General features: G+C 38.4%; 2 protein-coding genes across 3 annotated transcripts in view; both read right to left on the bottom strand.

Moving 5' to 3' along the window:
- Positions 1-1,753, bottom strand: part of RPF2 (ribosome production factor 2 homolog) — a 52,588-nt gene extending 50,835 nt beyond the window's left edge. Inside the window, exons 1-2 of one of the 2 annotated variants that reach the window (XM_007484432.3) lie at positions 940-1,753; positions 414-520 (exon numbers count right to left, since the gene is read on the bottom strand). Coding sequence is in view for 1 of the 2 variants with exons in the window: in XM_001379073.4 (XP_001379110.1) it covers positions 940-962 (23 nt within the window). In the remaining variant the exon portion in view is untranslated. The remainder of the gene's footprint in view (positions 1-413; positions 521-939) is intronic. The other variant, XM_001379073.4, reaches the window with a different exon arrangement.
- Positions 1,754-9,829: 8,076 nt separating this feature from the next.
- GTF3C6 (general transcription factor IIIC subunit 6) lies at positions 9,830-21,443 on the bottom strand. Its single transcript, XM_001379058.5, has 6 exons — positions 21,160-21,443; positions 17,011-17,091; positions 14,236-14,299; positions 14,090-14,134; positions 13,873-13,986; positions 9,830-11,675 (listed from the first exon to the last, which is right to left on the bottom strand). The coding sequence occupies exons 1-6, from the start codon at positions 21,223-21,225 to the stop codon at positions 11,374-11,376; spliced, it is 672 nt and encodes a 223-aa protein (XP_001379095.2). The 5' UTR covers positions 21,226-21,443; the 3' UTR covers positions 9,830-11,373.
- Positions 21,444-21,851: the final 408 nt, after the last annotated feature.

Below are 21,851 nucleotides of genomic sequence, written 5' to 3'. Positions count from 1 at the left end.
AGAGAAGGAAAAGAAAGGAGAGAGGAAGAAGGAAGGAGGAGAGAAGTAAGAAAGGGGGACAAAGAAAGGGAAGAAGAGGGAGAGAAGGAAAAAGAGAGGGGAGGGGAGAAGGGAAGGAGGAAGGGAGGAGAGAAAAGTGAGGGAGAAGGAGAGAGAAAAAGATGAAGGAGAGAGGGGAGGGAGGAGAGGAAGGAAAGGAGAGAAAAGTAAGGGAGAAGGTAGAGAGAAAGAGATGAAGGAGGAGAGAGGGAGAGGGAGGAGAGGGAAAGGAAGAGAGTCAGCAAAACGTGTTTTTAAAAGGATTGTAACACTTGCATTATCTACCGGAATAAATTGATTTTAGGGAAAGGTTAAGCAGGGACAGCAATTCAAAGAAAAGGGATTGGGGAGAAGTTTTATTCCGCATCTCTCACCAGTGACGGAGTAACAAAGAGTAAAGAACCCATTCACTTATTCATTCATTCAACAAGAACAGACACGCCTACGTCACAGCAGCCCAGAGGAGAGTGGGAAGCAGGACCTGGAAATAGAAAAACAAATACTGGGCCGTCAAACACCACCAGATCAGGCTCGAGAGGTCTCCCCAGTTAAGGATCGGACACTCTGCATAACTGAGCAGATAGGGGAGGACTGGGCTGTTTTCCTTCCGGGAAGCTGCATGGGGGGAAAAGAATGGGGTAAGAACGCAGGGAGTAGTAAAAAGAAGCCAACATCTCTGGTGGCCGCAGCTCATTTCTCTAACTGTTGGCCTCGATCCTCCACCAGAAACCTCAGATACAAGGGACCGCGTCGCCTGCAGGTTCCCTCGGACTGGACACAGCCATTCTCCTGGGGTTAGAGCAAGAAAAAGGACGGGGAGAGGCACGGAAGGCCGCTCTACTATCTCGAACAGCAGCACCAGGGCTAACGATAAAAACTTCACCATCACTTCCCACTTACACTATTCGGTCCAAGTCGGCCATCGTTCCAGCAACCAGGACACCTAGACCCACGTGCGCTGCGACAGTAAGGATGAAACCAGCGTAGCTCTCTCAGTCCTGATTTCCACACACGGAACCGGAAGTTTCTTGATGATGTCACATCCGCCTACTAAATACCAGACTTGGGTTGTATTGTCCAATAGGGAAATCCAAAGCCCTGTGGGAGTGAAATAGACTTGCTGGCGGCCATTTCTTAAAGCGTGAAAAGCTGCCCCTGGTTGCCATGGATACTAATAGCCTTCCTCCTTGCAACTGTGCTAGCATTTGTGTTGGCTCAAGAAATGTCACCATGCTTTATGTAGGTTGTATTTTAACATAGGATGTCCTATAGAGGAAAGGAATGAGCTTCTATACGGCACCTACTATGTGTAGACACTTTAAAAAATATTTTCTAACTTGATCTCATCTTGACCCTGAGAGGTGTTATTATATAACACCTACTCTGTGTTAGGTACAGTACAAAGCAATTTTTAAAAATCTGATTTGATATTTCTTCAAAATGTTTTAAACTTATTTATTAAATCTTACCCAATTACATTTTTAAAAATTTTAAGCTTTCATTTATTCGGATTTGATTCTCACAACAACCCTGCTAGGTGAGTGCTATTATTACCCTCATTTTGTTAGCACCTATGTGGATAAAATATTAAATACTTTTTAAAGTGTTTTCTGATTTTATCTTTTAAATATATATTTGTTTATTTCATTAAATATTTATAATTACATTAAACTTTTTTAACATTTATTTTTTAATAAATTGAGCTTCACAACCCTGGAAGTAAAGTACTATTATTTATCTCCATTTTGTATAGTATCTACTAGGTGCTAGTACTGTTTAGTATAGCACTTTAAATATATATTATCTGATTTTATCTTAATAACTCTTGGAAGTAAGTGCTATTATTATTCCCATTAAGAAGTTAAGGAAATTGAGTCAGAGGTTAAGTGACTTGCCTGGAATAGGCTTCTAATGTCTGAGGCTGAATTTGAACTCAGGTCTTCCTGACTCCAAGCCAAGTTCTACTCACTATCTCACCAGCTGCTACCTGTGCCATCTTAAACAGTATGTTTAAAACTGAACTCATTATCTATACCCCAATTCTCTCCCTTTCTAAAATTCTCTATTATTTCAAAGACATCACCATTCTCTCTATCCCTCAGGCTCAAACCCAGAAGTCATTCAGGATTCCTCACTATTTCCCACCCCTCTATATCCAAGCTGTTGCCAAGGCCTGCTAATTTCTCCTTTGCAACAACTCCTGATTACAGCCCCTACTCTCTTCTGACACTGTCACACTCTCCAGTAGACAGTCCCTCATCATCACACACCTGAACTATTCGGGTAGATCTCCCTCCCTCAAGCCTCTCCAGCACTCCAATCTATTGTCCTTCAATCACCAAAGTGATTTTCCTGAACCATGTCAACCCTCAATTAACTCCAATGGCTCCCAATTGCCTCCAGAATCCAAAACAAAATTCTCTGTTTGGCATTCAAAGCTGTTCATAACCTATCTCCCTTCCACCTTCCCAGTCTTCTTATACTTTACTTTCTACCATCTACTCTCTTCAGTCTAGTAACATTGGCTGTTCCAAACTCTGGGCATTTTCTCTGGTTGCCTCCATGCTTTCCCTTCTCATCTCTACCTACTGTCTTCCTTGGCTTTTTTTTTCAAAGTTTCAACTAAAATCTCAACCCTGTGTTGTTCAGTTGTGTCCTATTCTTTGTTACTCTGTGGACTATACCATCCATGGAGTTTTCTTTGCTAAGTTATTGGAGTGATTAGCCATTTCCTTCTTTCTTATATAAGGCAAACAGATGCCCAGGGTCACACAGCTAAAGAGCGTCTGAGGTCAGATCATTTGAATTCAGATCTTACTGACTTCAGGCCCAGCACTCTACCCACTGAGCCATCTAGCTGCCCAACTACTCTTAATGCTAGTGCCTTTCTTCTCTTAATTATTTCCTACTTATATATTTGCATTTCCTGCTATAACTTGCTTTTACATATGTGTTTGTCATCTACCCCATTCGATAATAAGCTCGTTGAAAGCAGGGACTATCTTTTTCCTATTTTTGTATCTGCAGGGCTTATCATAGTGCCAGGCATATAGTAGGCACTTAATGTTTGTTGACTGACCCAGTCATATATTTAAAATGTTAAATTCATCTTAATGTATAAAAATCAGGAAGTATTTATTAAAAGCCCACTATGTGTCATGCAACAGTGATATGAAAAAAAATATTCTGCCTTTAGCTGCTTACTTTTTCAAGAAATAGACATCACATGCACAATAAATCAGAAATACCAATGCAGGTCAGCATGTAGGAGCCCTACAGTCCCTCGCATGTGGTAAACCAAGACAGAGGGTTCTCACAAAAGAACCTAAATCAAAGGAAATAGAAAATGGTCATATATTTACGGTTAATGATCAGTTCACATCCAAACTGCACAGAGTCAAGATTCAAACAGTTGCTGCCAAACAAGGGGAATCGGACCCAGAAAGAAGCAAGGCAGAAAGTAGATGACGACAGGACCCAGGACAACTGAACCAAACCTGAACTGAACCAAATTAAAATGTAATTTGGAAATTTTAACAAAAAAATATATAATACAATATAGATAATTTTAATTTGTGGTTTTCTAAGTCAACATATAGTCCCCAGCATTTGAGTTTGATGTCACTGCTCTAGGCAGTCATATAAAACTAAATTTCAGAGGTGGCAGTGACATCAAACTCAAATGCTATATTGTATTATATATTGCTTTTGTTAAAAATTTCCAAATTTACATTTTAATTTGGTTCAGCTGTCCTGGGAATTTTGTGAGGCCCTATAGTACTTAGATGTCATATAATTTATAAGGGTAATGGGGGCTTGAACCTGATTCTATCTGTTTTGCTCAGAGACCAGCTCTAATATCAATAGATCATGCTGCTTCCCTTTATATATACAGAATATATATATAAAATAAACACATGGTAATTCTCAGTATCTGCCAGTCCCTGTGGAATTATTTTGAGAATGAAAAATCTTTCTTCTAAAATGTTTCTTCCCAAGCTAAGCACTCAGTGGATTTTTTCCCAAAAAATGGGGTATTATGAGAGGAGAATCTTCTAGGTCATAAAAATAAAATCTGTACAAAACAGGATACAAGTTTTTGATAGGGGATGTTAAGCACTTTTTAAAAAATTATTTTTTTATTTTAATCTTAACAAATACTAAATAAAATGAACATTTCCATATACATACTAGAATAGACAAAGAGGATTATATAAGAAACTAAAAATTTCTATTACATACATCTTGCTTTTCTTTAGAAATAGATAACAAATTTAATCCTTAACTTTCAAAGTTGTCCTGCTTGTATTTTTTTCTAATCTTCCTTCTGTTCTCTTCTGTACACTAAAAAAAAAAGGCCTCATTGACTCTCTTTTCTTTTCTTTTTCTTTCTCTTAGCTATATTGTCTCTCTTCTTCATTTCGTCCCTTCTCTAGAGAAAGAGAAAAAGAAAGCCCTTGTAACAAATATACATAAGAGTCAAACAAATTCCCAAATTGGCTTTAAAAAGTGTCATACTTGAGTTCACTACTTCTCTGTCAAATAGTAACAAACAAGTTTTATCTCAGACTTTTAGAATCTTAATTGTTCATTGCATTAGTCATATTACCAATGCTTTCAAAGTTATTTTCTGTACAATGTTATTACTATATACTTTTTACTCCTGTTTCTGCTTACTTTACCCTGTATCAATTCATATAAATCTTCCCAAGTTTCTCTGAAATAGTTCCTTTATTATTTCTTACCACACAATACTTCATTACATTCATACACTATTGTTTGACCATTCCCTAATTGATTAAAAAAATCCCTTTTCAGTTTCTTTACCAATACAGAAGTATTTCTCCTATAATGTATTTCTTCTAGAAATATTTTTGCACATATGGATCCTTTTTCTTCTTTCTTTGAGGTATGGGCCTATCAGTGGTATTATTGGGTCAAAAGGTATGCACAATTTAGTGACTTTTTAGACATCGTCCCAGATTGCTTTCCAGAATGGTTGCAACAATTCATAACTCCACAAATTGTGGTTTACTATGCCTCCTTTCCCACACCTCCTCCAACATAAGGTAGAACCTCAGAGCTGCTTTAATTTAATTTGCATTTTTAACAATCATTAATGATTTGGGGCATCTTTCCATAAGGCTTTTGATATAAACCATTGATTGGGGAGTAGCTAAACATTATGGCACATGAATTAATAGAATATTACTGTGCTTTAAGAGATAGTGAATATATGATGAAAACAGAATCATGGGAAGACATATGAACTGATACAAAGTGAAGAAAGCAGAGACAAGATTATAAAGAATATTAAAAAGTTATAATGTAAATGGGAATTAAATTCTCTGCAGGCTGTATTTTTAGTTTGAAAATAATAATTTATTAATCTGCTCAAGAAAATCTAACTAGCTAATAGACTCCTCAAGAATCAGAATAGACACCACAGAATTCAAGCCAGACTGCCAGGCTGGGCAGGAGACAGAGAGACAGAGAGACAGAGACAGAGACAGAGAGAGACAGAGAGAAGAGGCCTAAATAGAAGCAAAATCAGAAGCTAGACAGGAAAACTAGGAGAGAGAGACAGCGTGGTCAGAAGATAGGGGCAAAAGAGCAAGTAAATAGGAAAAAAATCTCCAGTTGCACAACCAGTACATATTCCTTCGGATGTCATCTCTCAGTTCTTCCCCAGGACATCTCTGATTGGAAAACAGTTGTGCAGGGAATGGCTTTAGAGCCCTCAACCCTTAGGTTCTCTTCTTCCCTACTGTGTGATGGCAAGCTTCCCAACCTGGGGACTACCTAGTTGATTTCATCACCTAATTGAGTCCTAGTTTACCAATAAAGAGCAGGTCTCCACCCTGCCAGTTTATATATCTGGACAAAAGGAGGACCCAACCCAGTTTCATCCCTAGGAAGAGAAAGTTTTGTAGTTTTAAAAATCAAACTATTCTTGGAGGCAAAAAGGAAAATAACTTCTAAAAACAAAATCCCAATTCAACATTAATTTTCAATATCCTTTAATTTTCAATTTTTCACTTTTCTGTTTATTTCATTTTTTAAAATGTTGTCTCATCAATTATTCTATGATGTATACTTTGGTCCACTCACTGTTCAGTATGTCATCATTAAGTCTCTATTTAGGTCTCTATCTTCTGCTCTTGCTTCTTTGATTATTAATTTTATTGAGTTGTGGTCTGGAGAGCATTTGACTTTTTACATTTATTTACAATTTCTCTGCAACCTGGTACATGGTCTGTTTTTATAAGGTAACATGTAATGTTCCCATTCAGAAGACACTATGTCTTTTAGCTCTAAATTTTTAACATTTCATTTAGTTTGATAGTTCCCTTTTGATTACCTGTTAAATTTGTCTAGCTCTGATGGAAAGACCTACAGGAACTGATGCAGAGTGAAATAAGCAGAACCAGGAAAACACTGTACACCATAACAGCAATATTGTGGAATAATCAAATTAAGTGACAGACAACTACTATCAGCAATATAATGAATGGCCCAGGATAATTCTGAGGGACTTATAACATGTTATCTACCTCCAGAGAAAGAACTGTTGGAGTTGGAATGCAGATCAAAGCATATCATTTTTCACTTGTTTACATGGGTTTATATTTTGGGGTTTTGGTTTTATATGATTATTCACTTGGAAATATGCTTTGTATGATAATACAGGTATAACCAAATCAAATCCTTTGCCAGCTCCAGGAAAGGGAAGGGAAGAGGGAAGGAGACAAGTTCAATCATATAACTTCAGAAAACTTATGTGGAAATTTGTTATTACATGTAATTGGCAAAGAAAAATTAGTCCAGCTTTGAGAAAGGAACATTAGTCTCCTACTTTATTGTATTATTGTCTAAATATTTTTTGCAATTGTTACTTATGATTTTAGATATGATGACATTTACTAGTTGTGTAACCTTGGTCTGCCTCAGTTTCCTCAATTGTGAACAGAGATAATAAGAGTACCTACCTTGCAGAGTTGCTGCAAGGATCCAATGAGATATTTGTTTAAACAAAAATATTTAAGAGTTATTTTTAAAAAATATTTAATACAGCACATAACAGCTGTATAAACACTTATTCTTTTCCTTTACCTTCCCTTTTTGGTCAAAAGTATCAAGAGATTGATACGAGTTGGCTCCTCCAGGAATATGTCCACTTCATGGTCACTCAACAAGGATCTCAACTTTTTAAATAATAGTCAAATTAAAATTTATTGACAACCTAGAAACTGAGGGATTTTTAGCATCATCTGCCTCCTTTCTGCTATTCTTCCACTGTCACTGCAGAAATTGAAGAGAGCATCATAGAACTGAGACCCATTTTTTATCCGTCTGTTTTATGGGATATCCTGGGTATAAGTTTCATCACTCAGTTTCATCAGTCTACCAATGATGTCTTACTGTGACTAATTAGGCTGGTCCTTGGAAAATTAACTCAGTCTGCTTCCCAGGCCTTTACTCCAAGCCTTTCCATTATGAGCTTTCCCCCTAGACCTTGTGCTTGGCTGATATTCTCTCAACCACTCAGGGGGACCTCCACATCACAGGGAAATCATGGCATAAGACTCTTGTGAACAATGAAAAATATTCATAAACATTTTTGACACATAAGTTCCTGGATACATGCAGGCATGTTTTCCCGCATTTTGTGTAACCACATTGTTGATTCCAGGTATTTTAATCCCTGGCAATCTAGGTAAAGTGGAGGAAAGGGAAGAAAGCAGGTGAAATGGGTTAAGGAGTAGATAAGCAGACTCCAGTCAAAAAGTCTCCCACGATTATTCCAGGAAGGTTCATTTGAAAGTTGTTCAGTTGTTCTGTCATAGCTGGCTCTTTGTAACTCTTTACTTGGCAAAGATATTAGAATGGTTTATCATTTCCTTCTCCAGCATGTCCCCATTTTACAGATGAGGAACTATGAAAATAGAAGTTAAGTGACTTGTCCAGGGTAGCAAAGCCAGTGTCTGACCCAGGTCTGAATTCAGATCTTCCTGACTCCAGGTCCATACTCTATCCATTACACCATCAAATTGTCCATTCATTTGAATGACAGATCCTTTTTCAAAACCCATCAGCCTGAACAAATTATGGTATACAGTGGTGATGGAATGATGAACTGCTTGATTTCTATAAGAACTGGAAAGACCTCCATGAACTGACGCAGAATGAAATGAGCAGAATCAAATTGTACACAGACACCGAAACATAGAGGGACAATCAAATGTAATCAACGTTGCTACTAAAATCAATGCAATGATTCGGGACAACTGTGAGGGACTTATGAGAAAGAATGCTATTCACATATGGAGAAAGAACTGTGGATAGAACTCCAGAAATGATATGATTTATCACTTCTTTGGATGGGTATATGAGATGGAGTTTTGATTTTAAAAGATTATTCTATTACAAAAATGAATAGTATGGAAATGGATTTTGAGTGATAATACACATATAACCTGGTGGAATTGTGTGTCAACTCTGGGAGGGGGGAGGGAAGAGGGAAGGAGACAAGAATCATAGAATCAAGGAAAAAATTTTAAAAATAAAACTTAAAATCCATATGCCCAGTGAGCTAACCTCTTTCACAATCTAGTATCCATTACTTTAATCTGATAATAAAATTAGCATTTAAAAGAAAGTTGTTGCTTTCTAGTGTTTAGATTGGGAAGAGAAAAGAAAAAAGAGATGAGGCACTAAAATAACAGCTGTAGGGAGGGTAGAAATTCTGGAGAGTAGGACATGACAGAGGAGACACTCTAAATGAACACTCTAATGCAAATATTATCAACATAGCAATGGGTTCAAATCAAGAAAACATGTAATGCCCAGTGGATTTACGCGTCGGCTATGGGGGGTGGGGGGGGTAGGAAAAGAAAATGATCTATGTCTTTAATGAATAATGCTTGGAAATGATCAAATAAAATATATTTAAAAAAAAAGAAATTCTGGAGAGTATATCAAAGTGGGATAGATTACTTTGGATAGTCATAGATTTGCAGAAAGGGAGCAAAAAGGGAGGAAAGAAAAATGAGAGAGGAATTAAAATGGAGTTCCTTATTCTTTTTCTTTTCCCCTGCCACTTTTCCTAAGTCCCTAAAGGCAGACTATGCTCTAAGGGTTAAAATAAGGATTAATTTTGAAGACTGAAAAACCTCAATTTACATCTTTTTAATCTTCCTCCACTGGGAGAGGAAGACTTAAGGTAAAAAGAACAAGGAATATATGAAAGCGTTTCTCAATTCTCATAATTAGCATGGTATCTGAGGAATTTGTTCCTTGTTTTCACTCAGTATTTAATTGCCTGTCCCCATTTGATTATTGTGACTTTTGAAGGCAGTCATATCCACATTTGCATTCCCAAGCTCCATGAGCTGATGGGGGATGAACTATAAGACTCTTGGGAAATATTGGATAAGCTGGAGGAAACCACCAGAGAGTCAAGTTATGCAATGCATGCTTTTCCAATTAATATTCCATGATTCTATATAGAGGAACTTATAAGACAGAGATCTCAAGAACAAGTAAGAGAATACTTTCCAAGAAGCATACTATAACCAGCTATAATCTGGCTCTTTGAACCATCACTGCTACATTACATGTGAATAGAAAAGTTGAGAAGGAACTACTCAAAGTAGGCACTATGATAAAGGTGTGCCAGAATGCTAATGGCATAATATAGTTCCTTAAAATGGATTGTTTGCACATTAAATAGCAATCAGATGAAATATGGCTTAAATCACAGCATAAACCACTATTAGCCATTAAAAAGTTTCTCAAAAATAAGACTTTATTTTGCCATATACCAAATATTATTATAAAGAAAAGAGAAGCTAAAATGCACCTAGGTTCTCACAGTATCATTCCATTTTCATGTAAATAAGACTACTACCATATTATTTATCCAACCCTTGCTTATCTAGAATGGTTTGCCATATGACCTTACAAAATGATCTTCCATAGTTCCTTGGACTATAGCAGTGATGGTGAACCTTTTGGAACTTTTTAGGGACCGCATGCCAAGCCCCACTCACCTACCCAGACTGCATGCCCCTGTCCCTGGCTGTATGCAATGCCCCACTCATCCCTGCCCCTTCCACTCCCTGCATTCCCACATTCAGAGGCAGGGCCAGTCAGCAGACTGGCCAAGCCAGGGCTGAGCTCCCTAGGGAGATTCCAGTGCTCCATACCCTGCCCTTGCAGTGGGGGGGGTGGGGGGGGAAGAGGGGGAGGAGCACAGTACCAGGTTACTGGGCCTGGGCCAGCCATACTCTGTCCCTGCAACAGAGGAGGGAAGCCAAAATGCCTTATCCCCTGCATTCAGTGATGGGGCCAAACCAAGGGCCTGCACATGCCTATAAAGAAGTCTCTGTTTGCCATCATGACACTATTGGAATAAGGTAAGTAAACCCAATGTTATAGTGATAGTGAACCTTTTAGAGACCACATCTCTTTTATTCCAGACAGGAGGGAGAATGGGAGGGGAATGGCCTAGGAACTCCCTCCTCGAGGGAGTAAGCACTCCCACTGGCTGCTGGGCAGAGGGGCAGGGGAGCAGCTCCACCTGGTCCTTTTGCCTTTCTAGTAAGGAGCTCTGGGGCAATGGCACATGTGCCCACAGAGAGGTCTCTGCATGTTATCTTTGACATATATACCATTGATTCACCATCACGGTTATAGGATCAGAATAATTCTGAAAATTAAATTCTAGCCAGTCTTTCCAAGATAGAGCTTTGAAATCATGTTATCAGAGGAGAAAACCTTGAGCATCAAAAAGTCTCGGGTTCCTACCTGATATACTATCTACAGAACTCCTCTAAAATTAAGTTGAAGAATGGGGAAGAGATAAAGGATGGGAGTAGTATCCGCAATATGGAGGGGATCATTTAGTACAAAACAAAGTGTTCTAATTAATTAGCAGGATGAGATAGAATGCTCTCCAGTAAGTACTACAATTTCCTGGTTATCCTCTCAGAGGAAAGGTTTAGATATGTAATTATGTTATGCCTTGGATCCCTCTACTCAAGTTCCCATTAGTCCTTTAAGTCCTCAGGAAAATGTCTTTGCCTGCATATAATACTCATTTCAGCCAAACTCTAATTTAGAGAATCTGAAGGAGAGAAGTCCTTAAAAAAATTTTTTTTTTCCTGAAGAATCATCTGATTTTTGCTTTGGCCTGACTTATCCAAATCTATGCAGCTGAACTATTGTGTCTGGCCAATAGTTGTAGAATCCATGAAGAAATAAATCGATATACTCAATTCTCCAAAATCAGAACTCCAGTTATGCCCATGGTTAAAACCTATGGGAATGTTGTCACCTAGGAGTGGCTTCCAAGGTAGGCTCCTGAGTTTCCATAGAAATAGAATCTTCTGTCTCAGAAGAAGGGCTGTCAAGAAGAGGCCCAGCATCCTCCATTTCCAAGTGCTCTGATTTTTCCAGTTCATTGTCCAAGCCTGTGTTCTCTTTGGTTTGCATTTCCTGCTCTTCTATTTCCAAAGTTTTATCTGGGGCTTGAGCTGCAACTTCCTCATCTTCCTTTTGATGTGCAAAGCTACAAATCATGTTGGGTCTATATGAAAAATCATTGTCCTTGATCTGCAGCCATTCTACACCACCTGCTCCAAAAAAGAAATAATTATGCCAAGAAATAGAGGTAGGGAGGGGAAAACTGTTACAAGCCAACGTTTCCCTCAATTAATATAATTTTAGATTGATGTAAAAAGTAAAAACATGGCCAATAACACAATGAGATATACATCATTGATTACTGAGTATTCCCCTGCAAAACTTGGAAACATAAGGGTGACCTATAGTGAAAAACTATGTAAAGCCAAAAAGAAAAAGAAAATGTAGTTACCCTAAATTTTTTTTTAAAAAGGGAAGATGACATTTTACTTGCCTATCACAGTCCTTTCTCTAAAAACCGAATTCTAGATCTCCAAGTGATATCTTTAACTAGAGGTCTCCTGAAACTACCTCTGCCATCAATGATCTTCTAATCACTAAATCAAATGATCATCTTTAGAGCCTTCATCATATTTGACTTCTTTGGAATATGACACATTCTCCCATTCCCACATTTTTTGCATGCTCTCTCTGCCCTTGGCTTCTGAAATATAACATTATCTCTTGGTTTTCCTACTTCTCTTATTCATTCCTCCTCTCAATTATTAGTACTTCATCTTCTCTCCAATCTTTTTATGGGAATATTGCCCAACATTAGGTCCTAAACCCTCTTCTCTTTTCTCTCTGCATTTAATTCCATAGCTTCAGATGCCTTTATGTAGATCTAAATCTTCAGTTCTGGCTCTTCCCCCAAACACTAGATCCAGATACACAAGTAGCTACAGAACACAGGTCCATAAAATTATACAGTTTAGACCTGGAAGGACTAATCAAGATTGTCTAATCCAATTCCTTCATTTTACAGACAAAAACTTGGGCCTAGAGAAGAGAGATGATGACCAAAATCACAAAGGTAATAAATAACAGAACTGAGCTTTCCAAATTAATGTTCCACTAACAGACACTTCAAACTCAGCATGTTTAAAAAGTATATCTTTCTCTGCAAAACTGTTCCTTTTATTACTATGTCACCAACATTCACCTAAATTCTGAGATTCAAAACCTCAGTCTGATGCTTTAACTTTCTTTTTCCCTCAGCTTTCTATATCAATAGTTAAGATTAAAATTTTTCAATCCTACCTTTGCAATTATTCTCACATCTCTTTCTTTCTCTATATTACCACTTCCATTGTCTTAGTACACAGTTTCACAAGTTACCTGACAGGTTACAAGTTATTCCAATAGCTTCATAAAAGATTTCCTGCTTCAATTCTTTCTTTTTTCTTTTTTTACCATTGCCATATAAATCTTTATTTACAATTCTGGTTTTGTTATTCCTCTATTCAAAACCCTTTTAACAGCTCCCTATCTATCACTAAATAGTGATAGTGTCTAGTAATTAAGGCATTATCCTACCTTCCCAGTTTTCTCCCATTACTCTCTTTCATCTGCCACTCTAAACTCCAGTCAAACAAGACTACTTTACAGATGTTAGGCTTGCTCAATTCTATGCCTTTCCTCATTCTACTTCTTATCTATGCAATGTCCTTACCCCCTCTCTGCCCAATGAGTTCCTAACCTATTTTTTCAAACCCTTACTCTGTCTTAGTAACAACTCTAAGATAGAAAAGTGGCAAGGGATAGGCTATTGGGGTTAAAGGACTTGCCCAGAGTTACACAGCTAGGAAATGTCTGAGGCCACATTCAAACCCAGGTCCTCCCAACTGCAGGCCTGGTGCTCTATCCACAGTGCTACTTAGCTGTCCCCAATCTAGCCCAATTCAAATGCCCTTCTTTCATGTAGCAATTCTCTGGTTTCCTAGCAAAGTAATTTGTACTTCTCTGTTGCACATATATACATAGGTCTAAAAATAATATATTTCCTTTTAAACCATAAGTCCCATGAAGGCAGTGATTGTGTCTTATCCAAACACTTTATTTTCTCAAACACAGAACTCGGAAAACTAATTCAAATGTAATGTCTCAGAAGCACTAGCATAACTTGTATACTCTTAATGGGTTACCTTCTACTAAACTACCTAGCTGCCTCTTTGAATTAGTTTCTAAGTATTATCTGGACAGTAATATACTAGCTCCTTGAGGGCAGAGGCTGTTTGTGCTTTTTCTTTATATCCCCTGTTCTTAGAAAAGTTCTTGACACAGTAAACACTTAACAAATGTTTTCGGAATTGACTGATATAAGGCTTAAGTCCAAATCACCACTTTCTGAAAATAATGTATACCAACCTATGTTTTCTTCTCCCTCCTTCTTCTCTGTCAGAAGTGTTCTTGTCATACTCAGCTTCTTCATTGTGTGGCACTTATATTTCAGCTCTGTTTTATGGTTACCTTCTGCATCAACTATAAATAAAGTTATCTCAATTACTACAATGTTTAATTCCACACAAAAGATTTAGGCTCTGTGGCCCTGATCTCAACCTGGAAAATCAGGGTAATTATTTACCTTGGTCTGGATTCTCTTCAAATACAACACAAGTTCCAAGAGTATCTATAGGAAAAGTACAAACAGGACAACTTGTTGAAAAATGAAGTTCTTCTTAGAAAAATCACATAATTAAAAAGGAGTTTCAGCCAGTAAGCTCCTCTTACCTTCATATTCCCCAGCAAAGACATAGCTGTCCACTTGAAGAATAGGCCTCTCTGTGTCAATTCCCTATGAAATGAACAGTATAAAATGTAGTTGTAACTAGAAGAGACTTGAACAGGCTTCCTCAAGGAAACCTTTAACATATACATACTCCAAATAAGTACAATAAGAAATGTTAGTAGCCATAGTAATTGCAGTCCAAAGAGTACTTCTTTGGCAAATCTATCTATTCCATATAAAGTCAACTCTGAAAGATTAACTAAAGGAAGAACAGTTTAAAAAGATGTCAACAGTAGCAGTCAACTAAAATTTCAAAGGGAGAAGATACTAAGTGACAATTTACTTAGCAATAGACAATGTGCCAGACATTGTGGCAAGCACTAGGGAATCAAAAAAGAGGCAAAAGGCAGTCCCTGACTTCAAAGAGTTTACAGTCTAATGGGGGAGACAACAAGCAAACAAATATGTTCGCATACACTATAGTCATGAAAAATAGGGAAATAGTTAAGAGGGAAGAAACTAGAATTAAGAATTCCTGTAGAAGGTAAGATTAGTTGGGACCCAAAGGAATCCATGAAAGCCAGACAGACAGAGAGCATCCTAGGCATGAAGGACAACCAGAGAAAATTCTCACATCCTAGGGAATAACTAAGAGATATCTTTTCCTACACACCGTCTCCCCATTTTTCTCCATGCTTATCTTGTTTCTCACTTTCTCCACATGTATTGAACCTCCCCCAGACATACTCGCCTCTTTAAAAACAGTCCAAAGGTAATATTTATTTTATAATAATTTTCTAGTGTTAGAATAAATTATATTTCCTATTCTTAATGTAAAAAGGAAGACTGAATTATTCATATTTCTCTTAAATAAGGTCCTGATATATGGCTCTCAAATAATTTTAAGGAGAGTAACAATTGGAGAGAAGGGTTTACCTCAGATAAAAAAAAAAGGTCTCTAGCCCAATTTACATCATCTGATATAGAAGACTGTTAATTTTAAAGATCTGTACGAAGAGGAAGTCTATGACTTAGGTATTTAATCATGCTTTAAAGTCATTTATTGGGGGCAGCTAGGTAGCTCAGTGGATTGAGAGCCAGGCCTAGAGACGTGAGGTTCTAGGTTCAAATCCGGCCTCAGCCACTTCCTAGCTTTGTGACCCTGGGCAAGTCACTTGACCCCCATTGCCTACCCTTACCACTCTTCTGCCTTGGAGCCAATATACAGTATTGACTCCAAGACGGAAGGTAAGGGTTTAAAAAAATAAATAAAAATAAAGTCATTTATTATTTTAAAGATAATTACTATCGCCTACCACCTGTCTTTTTACATAGCAAATATCATACTTAATATAGAAATTCCCCACAAACAAAATTTAGCCACAAGTATAATTACTTAGGTGGCAAAAAAACGTGTGATAATTGCAGCTTACATTTTATGTAGTTCAAATCCAGCCTTAGACTATCTGTGTGATACTGGGCAAGTCACCTGACCTTTGTCTACTTCAGTTTCCCTATCTGTTAAAGAAGGATAATAACAGTACCTATCTCCCAGAGTTGTTGAAGATCCAATGAGACAATAATTATAAATCACTTTACAAACTTTAAATTGTTATATAAATGGGAGCTACTATCATAGTGCTTAATAGTTTACAAAATGCTTTCCTGACAAGAATTCTGTGATAAAGGCAGAACAAATATTAATTCCTACTCCCATTTCACCAAAGAGGAAACTATAGGTCAGACAAACCATGACGTTGTCCAAAGTCATACAACTATGACCTATCAGATTGTTCAAGACCTCATTTGCCTCTTGGCAAAGATATTAGGGTAATTTGCCATTTCCTTCTCCAACTCATTTTATAGATGAGGAAACTATGGTAACCAGAGTGAAACAACTTGCCCAGGGTCACGCTTCTTCTTTTTTTTAATTAAGTTTATTTGTTTAATTAATTAATTTAGAATATTTTCCCATGGTTATATGATTCATGTTCTTTCCCTCTCCTCCTTCCACCTCCCTACCACAGCCAAAGAGCAATTCCACTGGGTTTTACATGTGTCATTGATCAAGACCTATTCCCATATTTGCAGTAGGGTGATAATTTAGAGTCTACAATCCCAATCATATCCCCATCAATCCATGTGATCCAGCAATTATTTTTCTTCTGGATAGTGTTCTTTCTCATAAGTCCTTCAGAATTGTCCTGGATCATTGCATTGCTGCTAGTAGAGAAGTCCATTACATTTAATTGTGCCACGATGTATCATCAGTCTCTGTGTACAATGTTCTCCTGGTTCTGCTCCTTTCACTCTGCATCAGTTCCTGGAGGTGGTTCCAGTTCACGTGGAATTCCTCTAGTTCATTATTACTTCACCAACATACACCACATTTGTTCAGTCATTCCCCAACTGAGCATCCCCTCATTTCCCAATATTTTTGCCAAGTCTTTTTCCTTATTATATCTTTGGGGTATAAACCCAGCAGTGCTATGGCCAGATCAAAGGGCAAGCAGTCTCTTAAAGCCCTTTGGGCATAGTTCCAAAGTGCCTTCTGGATGGTTGGATCAATTCACAACTCCACCAGCAATGCATTAGGGTCCCAATTTTGCAGGGTCACACTTCTAGAAGACCTGTCAGAACTAGGACTCAAACCCAGATTTACTGAATTTAAGTTGTATTCTTTTTCCTTTCCCTAAATTATGCTGCTAATAAGAGTTTAAGCCCATTTCTAGATTAGGAATGGTTTAGACAAATCCCCAAAAGCTGGACACACTCACCAAAATCTTGCATTTGTTTCCACATCTTGTTAAAAACTCTGAATCTATAATTCCTGATAATTCTACCATGACCAATTGCTCCTGGAGAGGGAAAGAAAAAGGCATTAAAAGTTAGAAGCTAACAAAGTAGGTGCCCACTGTTTGGGGAATAACTAAATATACGATGTCACATGGATATGACAGAATATTACTGTGCTGTAAGAAATGATAAACATGATGAATAATATAGAGAAGACTAGAGTTTATGTGGAGATAATCAGAACCAATAAAACAATACCTACAATCACTACAAAAATGTAAATGGAAAGAACCACAAAACAATTCAAATGAATGCTGCAGAATTATAAAAAACAAGCATAGCTCCAAAGAAGAGATGAGAAGTTACTTTCAGTCACTCTCTTACAGAAGTAGGAGACACAGGGCTGTGGCATAATTACATATATTTTCATATTTCTTTGACGTATTGATTGATTTTGATAATTTTTCTCCTTATTCTTTATATTTTTTCCCTTTAAAAAATATTCTTTGTTATATGGGATGGCCCTCTGGGAAAGAGGAAGAGAAAGAATACTGGGAGAAATTTAGGTGATCTAAAAAACAAAAATATTAATAAAAAAATTTTAAGAGTTTGCCACAATGGTACAGTGAACGACTAGGTGGCACAGCAAATAGAATGCCAGATCTGATGTCCAGAAGACTCATCTTCCAGAGTTCAAATCTGGCCTTGGACACTTCCTAATTGTGTGACCCTGGGCAAGTCATTTAATCCCTGTTTTCCTGGCCCTTGCCCTTCTGTCTTAAAGAGTTCTTGCTAAGAGAGAAAATAAGGGTTAAAAAAAAACTCCAGGTACAAACAAGATATATAATAAATTCCAGATAACCTTAAAAGGAAAACAACACATAGAATTAAAGGGGATTGAGGCTTCTTGAAGAAGGCTAGATTTTAGCTGATAACTAAAGGAAGCCATGGAAGTCAGTAGTCACAGTCAAGGACTGTGGTATTTCCATTCACTAGGAAAAGCCACTGAAAATGCATGTGAGTTGGGAGGTATAGCAAAGAAACTAGTGTCATTGGATCTCAGAGTACCTGGGAGGAGAATGAGGAGTAAGATTGGAAAGGGAGGAAAGAGTGAGGTTATAAAGGACTTTAATGCCAAAGGATTTTATGTTTAATCTTGGAGTCAGATTTGTTCTTTAGAAGGATCATTTTGATAGACAAGGCAGGGAGATGAACCAGATGGCTACAGCAATAGTCTAAATATGAGGGGATGAAGGTCTGTCCCAAGAGGGAGGAAGGCTGTGTCACAGCAGAGCGGATATGTTCCAGAAATGTTGCAAAGTATAATCTATAAGATTTAGCATCAGACTGGACATGGGAGGTGAGAAACGTGAGGAGTCAAGGACAACACCTCAGGTCAGCATGGGTGACTGGGAGAATCAGTGGCATCTTCAAGAGTAATTTAGAATTTAAGAAGAAAAGGGGTTTGGGAAACATAATGAGTTCTGTTTGGGACACATTTAACTATAGGATATCTAGTCTGAGATGTCCAACAGGTAGCTGGAAAAGTCAGATCATTATGCTTGAAAGGCTTACTCTATTTAATTCTCCCCAATTAAATTCCTAGCTATTTTTAAGCTTCCAATCAGGTGATATCGCCCATAAGATGCTTTCCCTGATTCTTCCAGTTATTATTGCTCCCTACTACAGAAACTTCTAATTTTTTTGGAATATATCTCATATTTATTTTTTGACATGTTGTTTCTCCTTTATAGAATGTAACCTCTAGGGCTACGGTGCTCCCATTCCTCTTTTTATTCTTAAGCATCTAGGAGAGTGCCTACACATTGCTTTTACCAAGTAATATTGTTTATTGTCTTGAATTAACTGGAACTCAGTAACATTATGGTACAGTAGAAAAAGCATTGGATTTGAAGTCATAGCTCTGCAATTAAAATGCAGGATCTGTCACTTACAGTGCGAACTTTGGCAAGTCATTATCTACCCTTGCTAGCCCTCATCTGAAAATGAAGTCTTATGAAGGGATAATCCCTGAAGTTCCTTCTAGTTCTAATACTCTCTGTAATCTTTCAGCGCTCTTACTGGACAATTAAAGAAAAAGTCATAACACTGCATACCACATAGTTTCACCATAAATCAAATTCTGTTAAGTTAGGTTAAGCAGAATGACTTTAGATAACTTCACTATAACTTCCATTTTGGTTATAAATGTCCATCTAGGACAAAGTGCTAGGATCAGCATAATGGAAAGGATGCTGAGTGGAAGTCAGGAGACCTAGACTAAAGTCCTTCTATTAGCTAGTTGTATGACCTAGTCAAATCATAAAAAAATAAAAAATAAAAAAAGTTTAATTAATTTTACCTGTAAAAATAAGGGGGAGGGGGTGGAAGGAAGGGTAAGGAAGATTTTACTAAATTAGAATTTCTCAAAGCATGTTTTATAAAATCTGTTTCCAATAGCTGTGAATAGAAGGGACTCTTGAGAACACTCTCCTGATTATGTTTTCTCCAGCAAAAAAATAAAACTTCCATTCCTGAAAATGATCTTAAGCATCTAAAATACTATCTCGGATTGTAGTATTAGCTCTAGTGTAACTTCCCAAACAGAATATGAGTTGGTCCGAGGGTAAGAGGTAGCAATAATAACACTGGTACACAAGAATTTTAAGAAATAGAGAAAAAGCATCCAATCTCATGCTGATCTTCTAAGCAGAAGTGGATAATGACAAGAAATAGATGAACTGTGATCTCTATGACTGGAGAATTCACATGATTTCCGGCCATTTCAAGATATATTGGGGTGGAGGTGGGATGAAGCTGAACTTATTTTGCCCAAATATTCCTGACTTTGCCTCCAGAAAAGACCAGCATCTATGATTATTATCCTATGCCCTAAAATGGTCCATGTTAGTCAAGAGGAGAGAAACCAGTGTGGATTGGGAGTCTACCTCTTCTATCATCATCAGTAACAATTACTGAACAACCCTGCATAGGAACAATGGCAAAGGGCAATATCCTCTCCTCTAGAAAACACCAGTTCAGTTTTCAGCCCTCACAGATATCATCTGAGGATATCTCCTGTGGCAAAGGGTCTACTCATAGTAACTGCCATTTACTGGGAAAGTAAAGGCAGTCTAATCAAAGAAGCAAAGCACCAAGAGTCAAGAGAACACTTTGACCACTATCTCCCCTGATGGAGGCAACCCAGGACTTCTGAAACCAAGGGTCCTGGGAATTGCCTTGTTTCCAGCTCAGTGCTCTGAGCCATCAGCTTAGGAAGCAAAAATTATGGAGAAATAGTCTGGTCACTGCCACAACTGGTCACCTGCACTGCGGGTACTAGACATTCATAACTAACTGAAGCCCAGAAAAAAAAGTTCTTGTTACCAAAGATCTCAGCACTATCAAATGGTTCAGCATCAAAACTGATGTGATTTTATCAGCGGAAATGACATTAAAAAAAAGGCATTAAGATGTGACCCTAAGAACCACAGGCCCTTTCCAACTGACTCTCTCTTAAATAAAGCAGGAGCTCCTTGAGACCCAGGAATGGCTTTACTTTTATATTTGTATCCCCAGCACTGAGGACATTCTTTGGCATCTTGTTATAGTTTATTCCTGATCCTATAGGTTTGTCCATGGGGTTTTGTTGGCAAAGTCCTGGAGTGGTTCAATATTTCATTCTCCAATTCATTTTACAGATGAGGAAACTGAAGCAAATACGGATTAAGTGACTTGAGCAGAGTCACACAGCTATTAAGTGTCTGGAGCCGAATTTGAACTCAGATTTTCCAGACTCCAGGTTCAGTGATTTGCTGCCCAGTTTGACACCCAGTAAGCGTTTAAGGATTGTTTCCTTCCTCCATTCAAGCTCACGGCGAAAGAAACACTGAGCAAGTTCCGACCTCCACAGAGAAGCCATCCTGCTACTCTCACTGAGCGCCCGAGAAACGTGGGTGATCATTCTAACAAAGCAAAACCTCACAGGGAAGGAATTCCATCTTCTAGAGGCAAGCTCCACACCAAGGCCTGGGCCGGCGAGGCATCCGGCCCGCCCCGCCCCCTTACCCCTGCCCCTATCCCTGGGCCGAGCCAATCTGCGCTGGGTGCTTCTTTCCACCTCCTCTTACCTCCTCTTCTTCATCCTCTTCTTCCTCGAGCCGAGGAGCCAGTTCCTCCAAGGAAGCAACCGCCATAACCCGCAGGTTGAAGGGACAACTACTGGACTCTTCCCTAGCCCCGCCCCCTATAGTGTCACGTGAATTAGCAATTCTCTCATCTTCGGGAGGGCTTCTGAGAAGCGACTTCCTCGTTCTCCGGTTCCGGATCCGGATCCGGATCCGCCTCTTCCGCTCAGTAAACTCGCTCTGGCTCTTTCTGGCGGAGCGGAGGTACCGGCGCTCGCGGCGAGGGCGCTATTGAGCTCTCCTGCTCGAGGTTCTCTCTGTCTCACATGCTTTCCCAACCTTTCTGAGTCTGAGTTGTGGTCGCCTGAGAGAAGTGCCGGACCTAGGGCGGAGCCTACAGGTCAGGTGGGATCCACTGGCTGTTCTGACCTTCTGAGCCATTTCTAGATAGGCGGCACACCTGCAGGGAGTTAGTTAATAACTGATCACGCATTTATTAAACGACTACCCCTAGCCCTGTGAGCTACTGCATTTTGTTGGTTAAGCCATCATTTATTAAGCACCTTATGTGTGAGAAGCTCTATGCTAAATGCTGAGGACTCAAAGAAAAGCAAAAGCAGGGTCTAGTTCATAGCAGATTATATACCTATACCTAGGTGGAAGACTATGACGGCTGGTGGCCTCCCGCAGAAGTG

Source organism: Monodelphis domestica, chromosome 2 (assembly GCF_027887165.1).
Source record: "Monodelphis domestica isolate mMonDom1 chromosome 2, mMonDom1.pri, whole genome shotgun sequence".
NCBI classification, from domain to species: Eukaryota; Metazoa; Chordata; class Mammalia; order Didelphimorphia; family Didelphidae; genus Monodelphis; species Monodelphis domestica.
The sequence above is the reverse complement of the archived record's forward strand: the minus strand, read 5'-3'. Positions and strand labels throughout refer to the sequence as shown.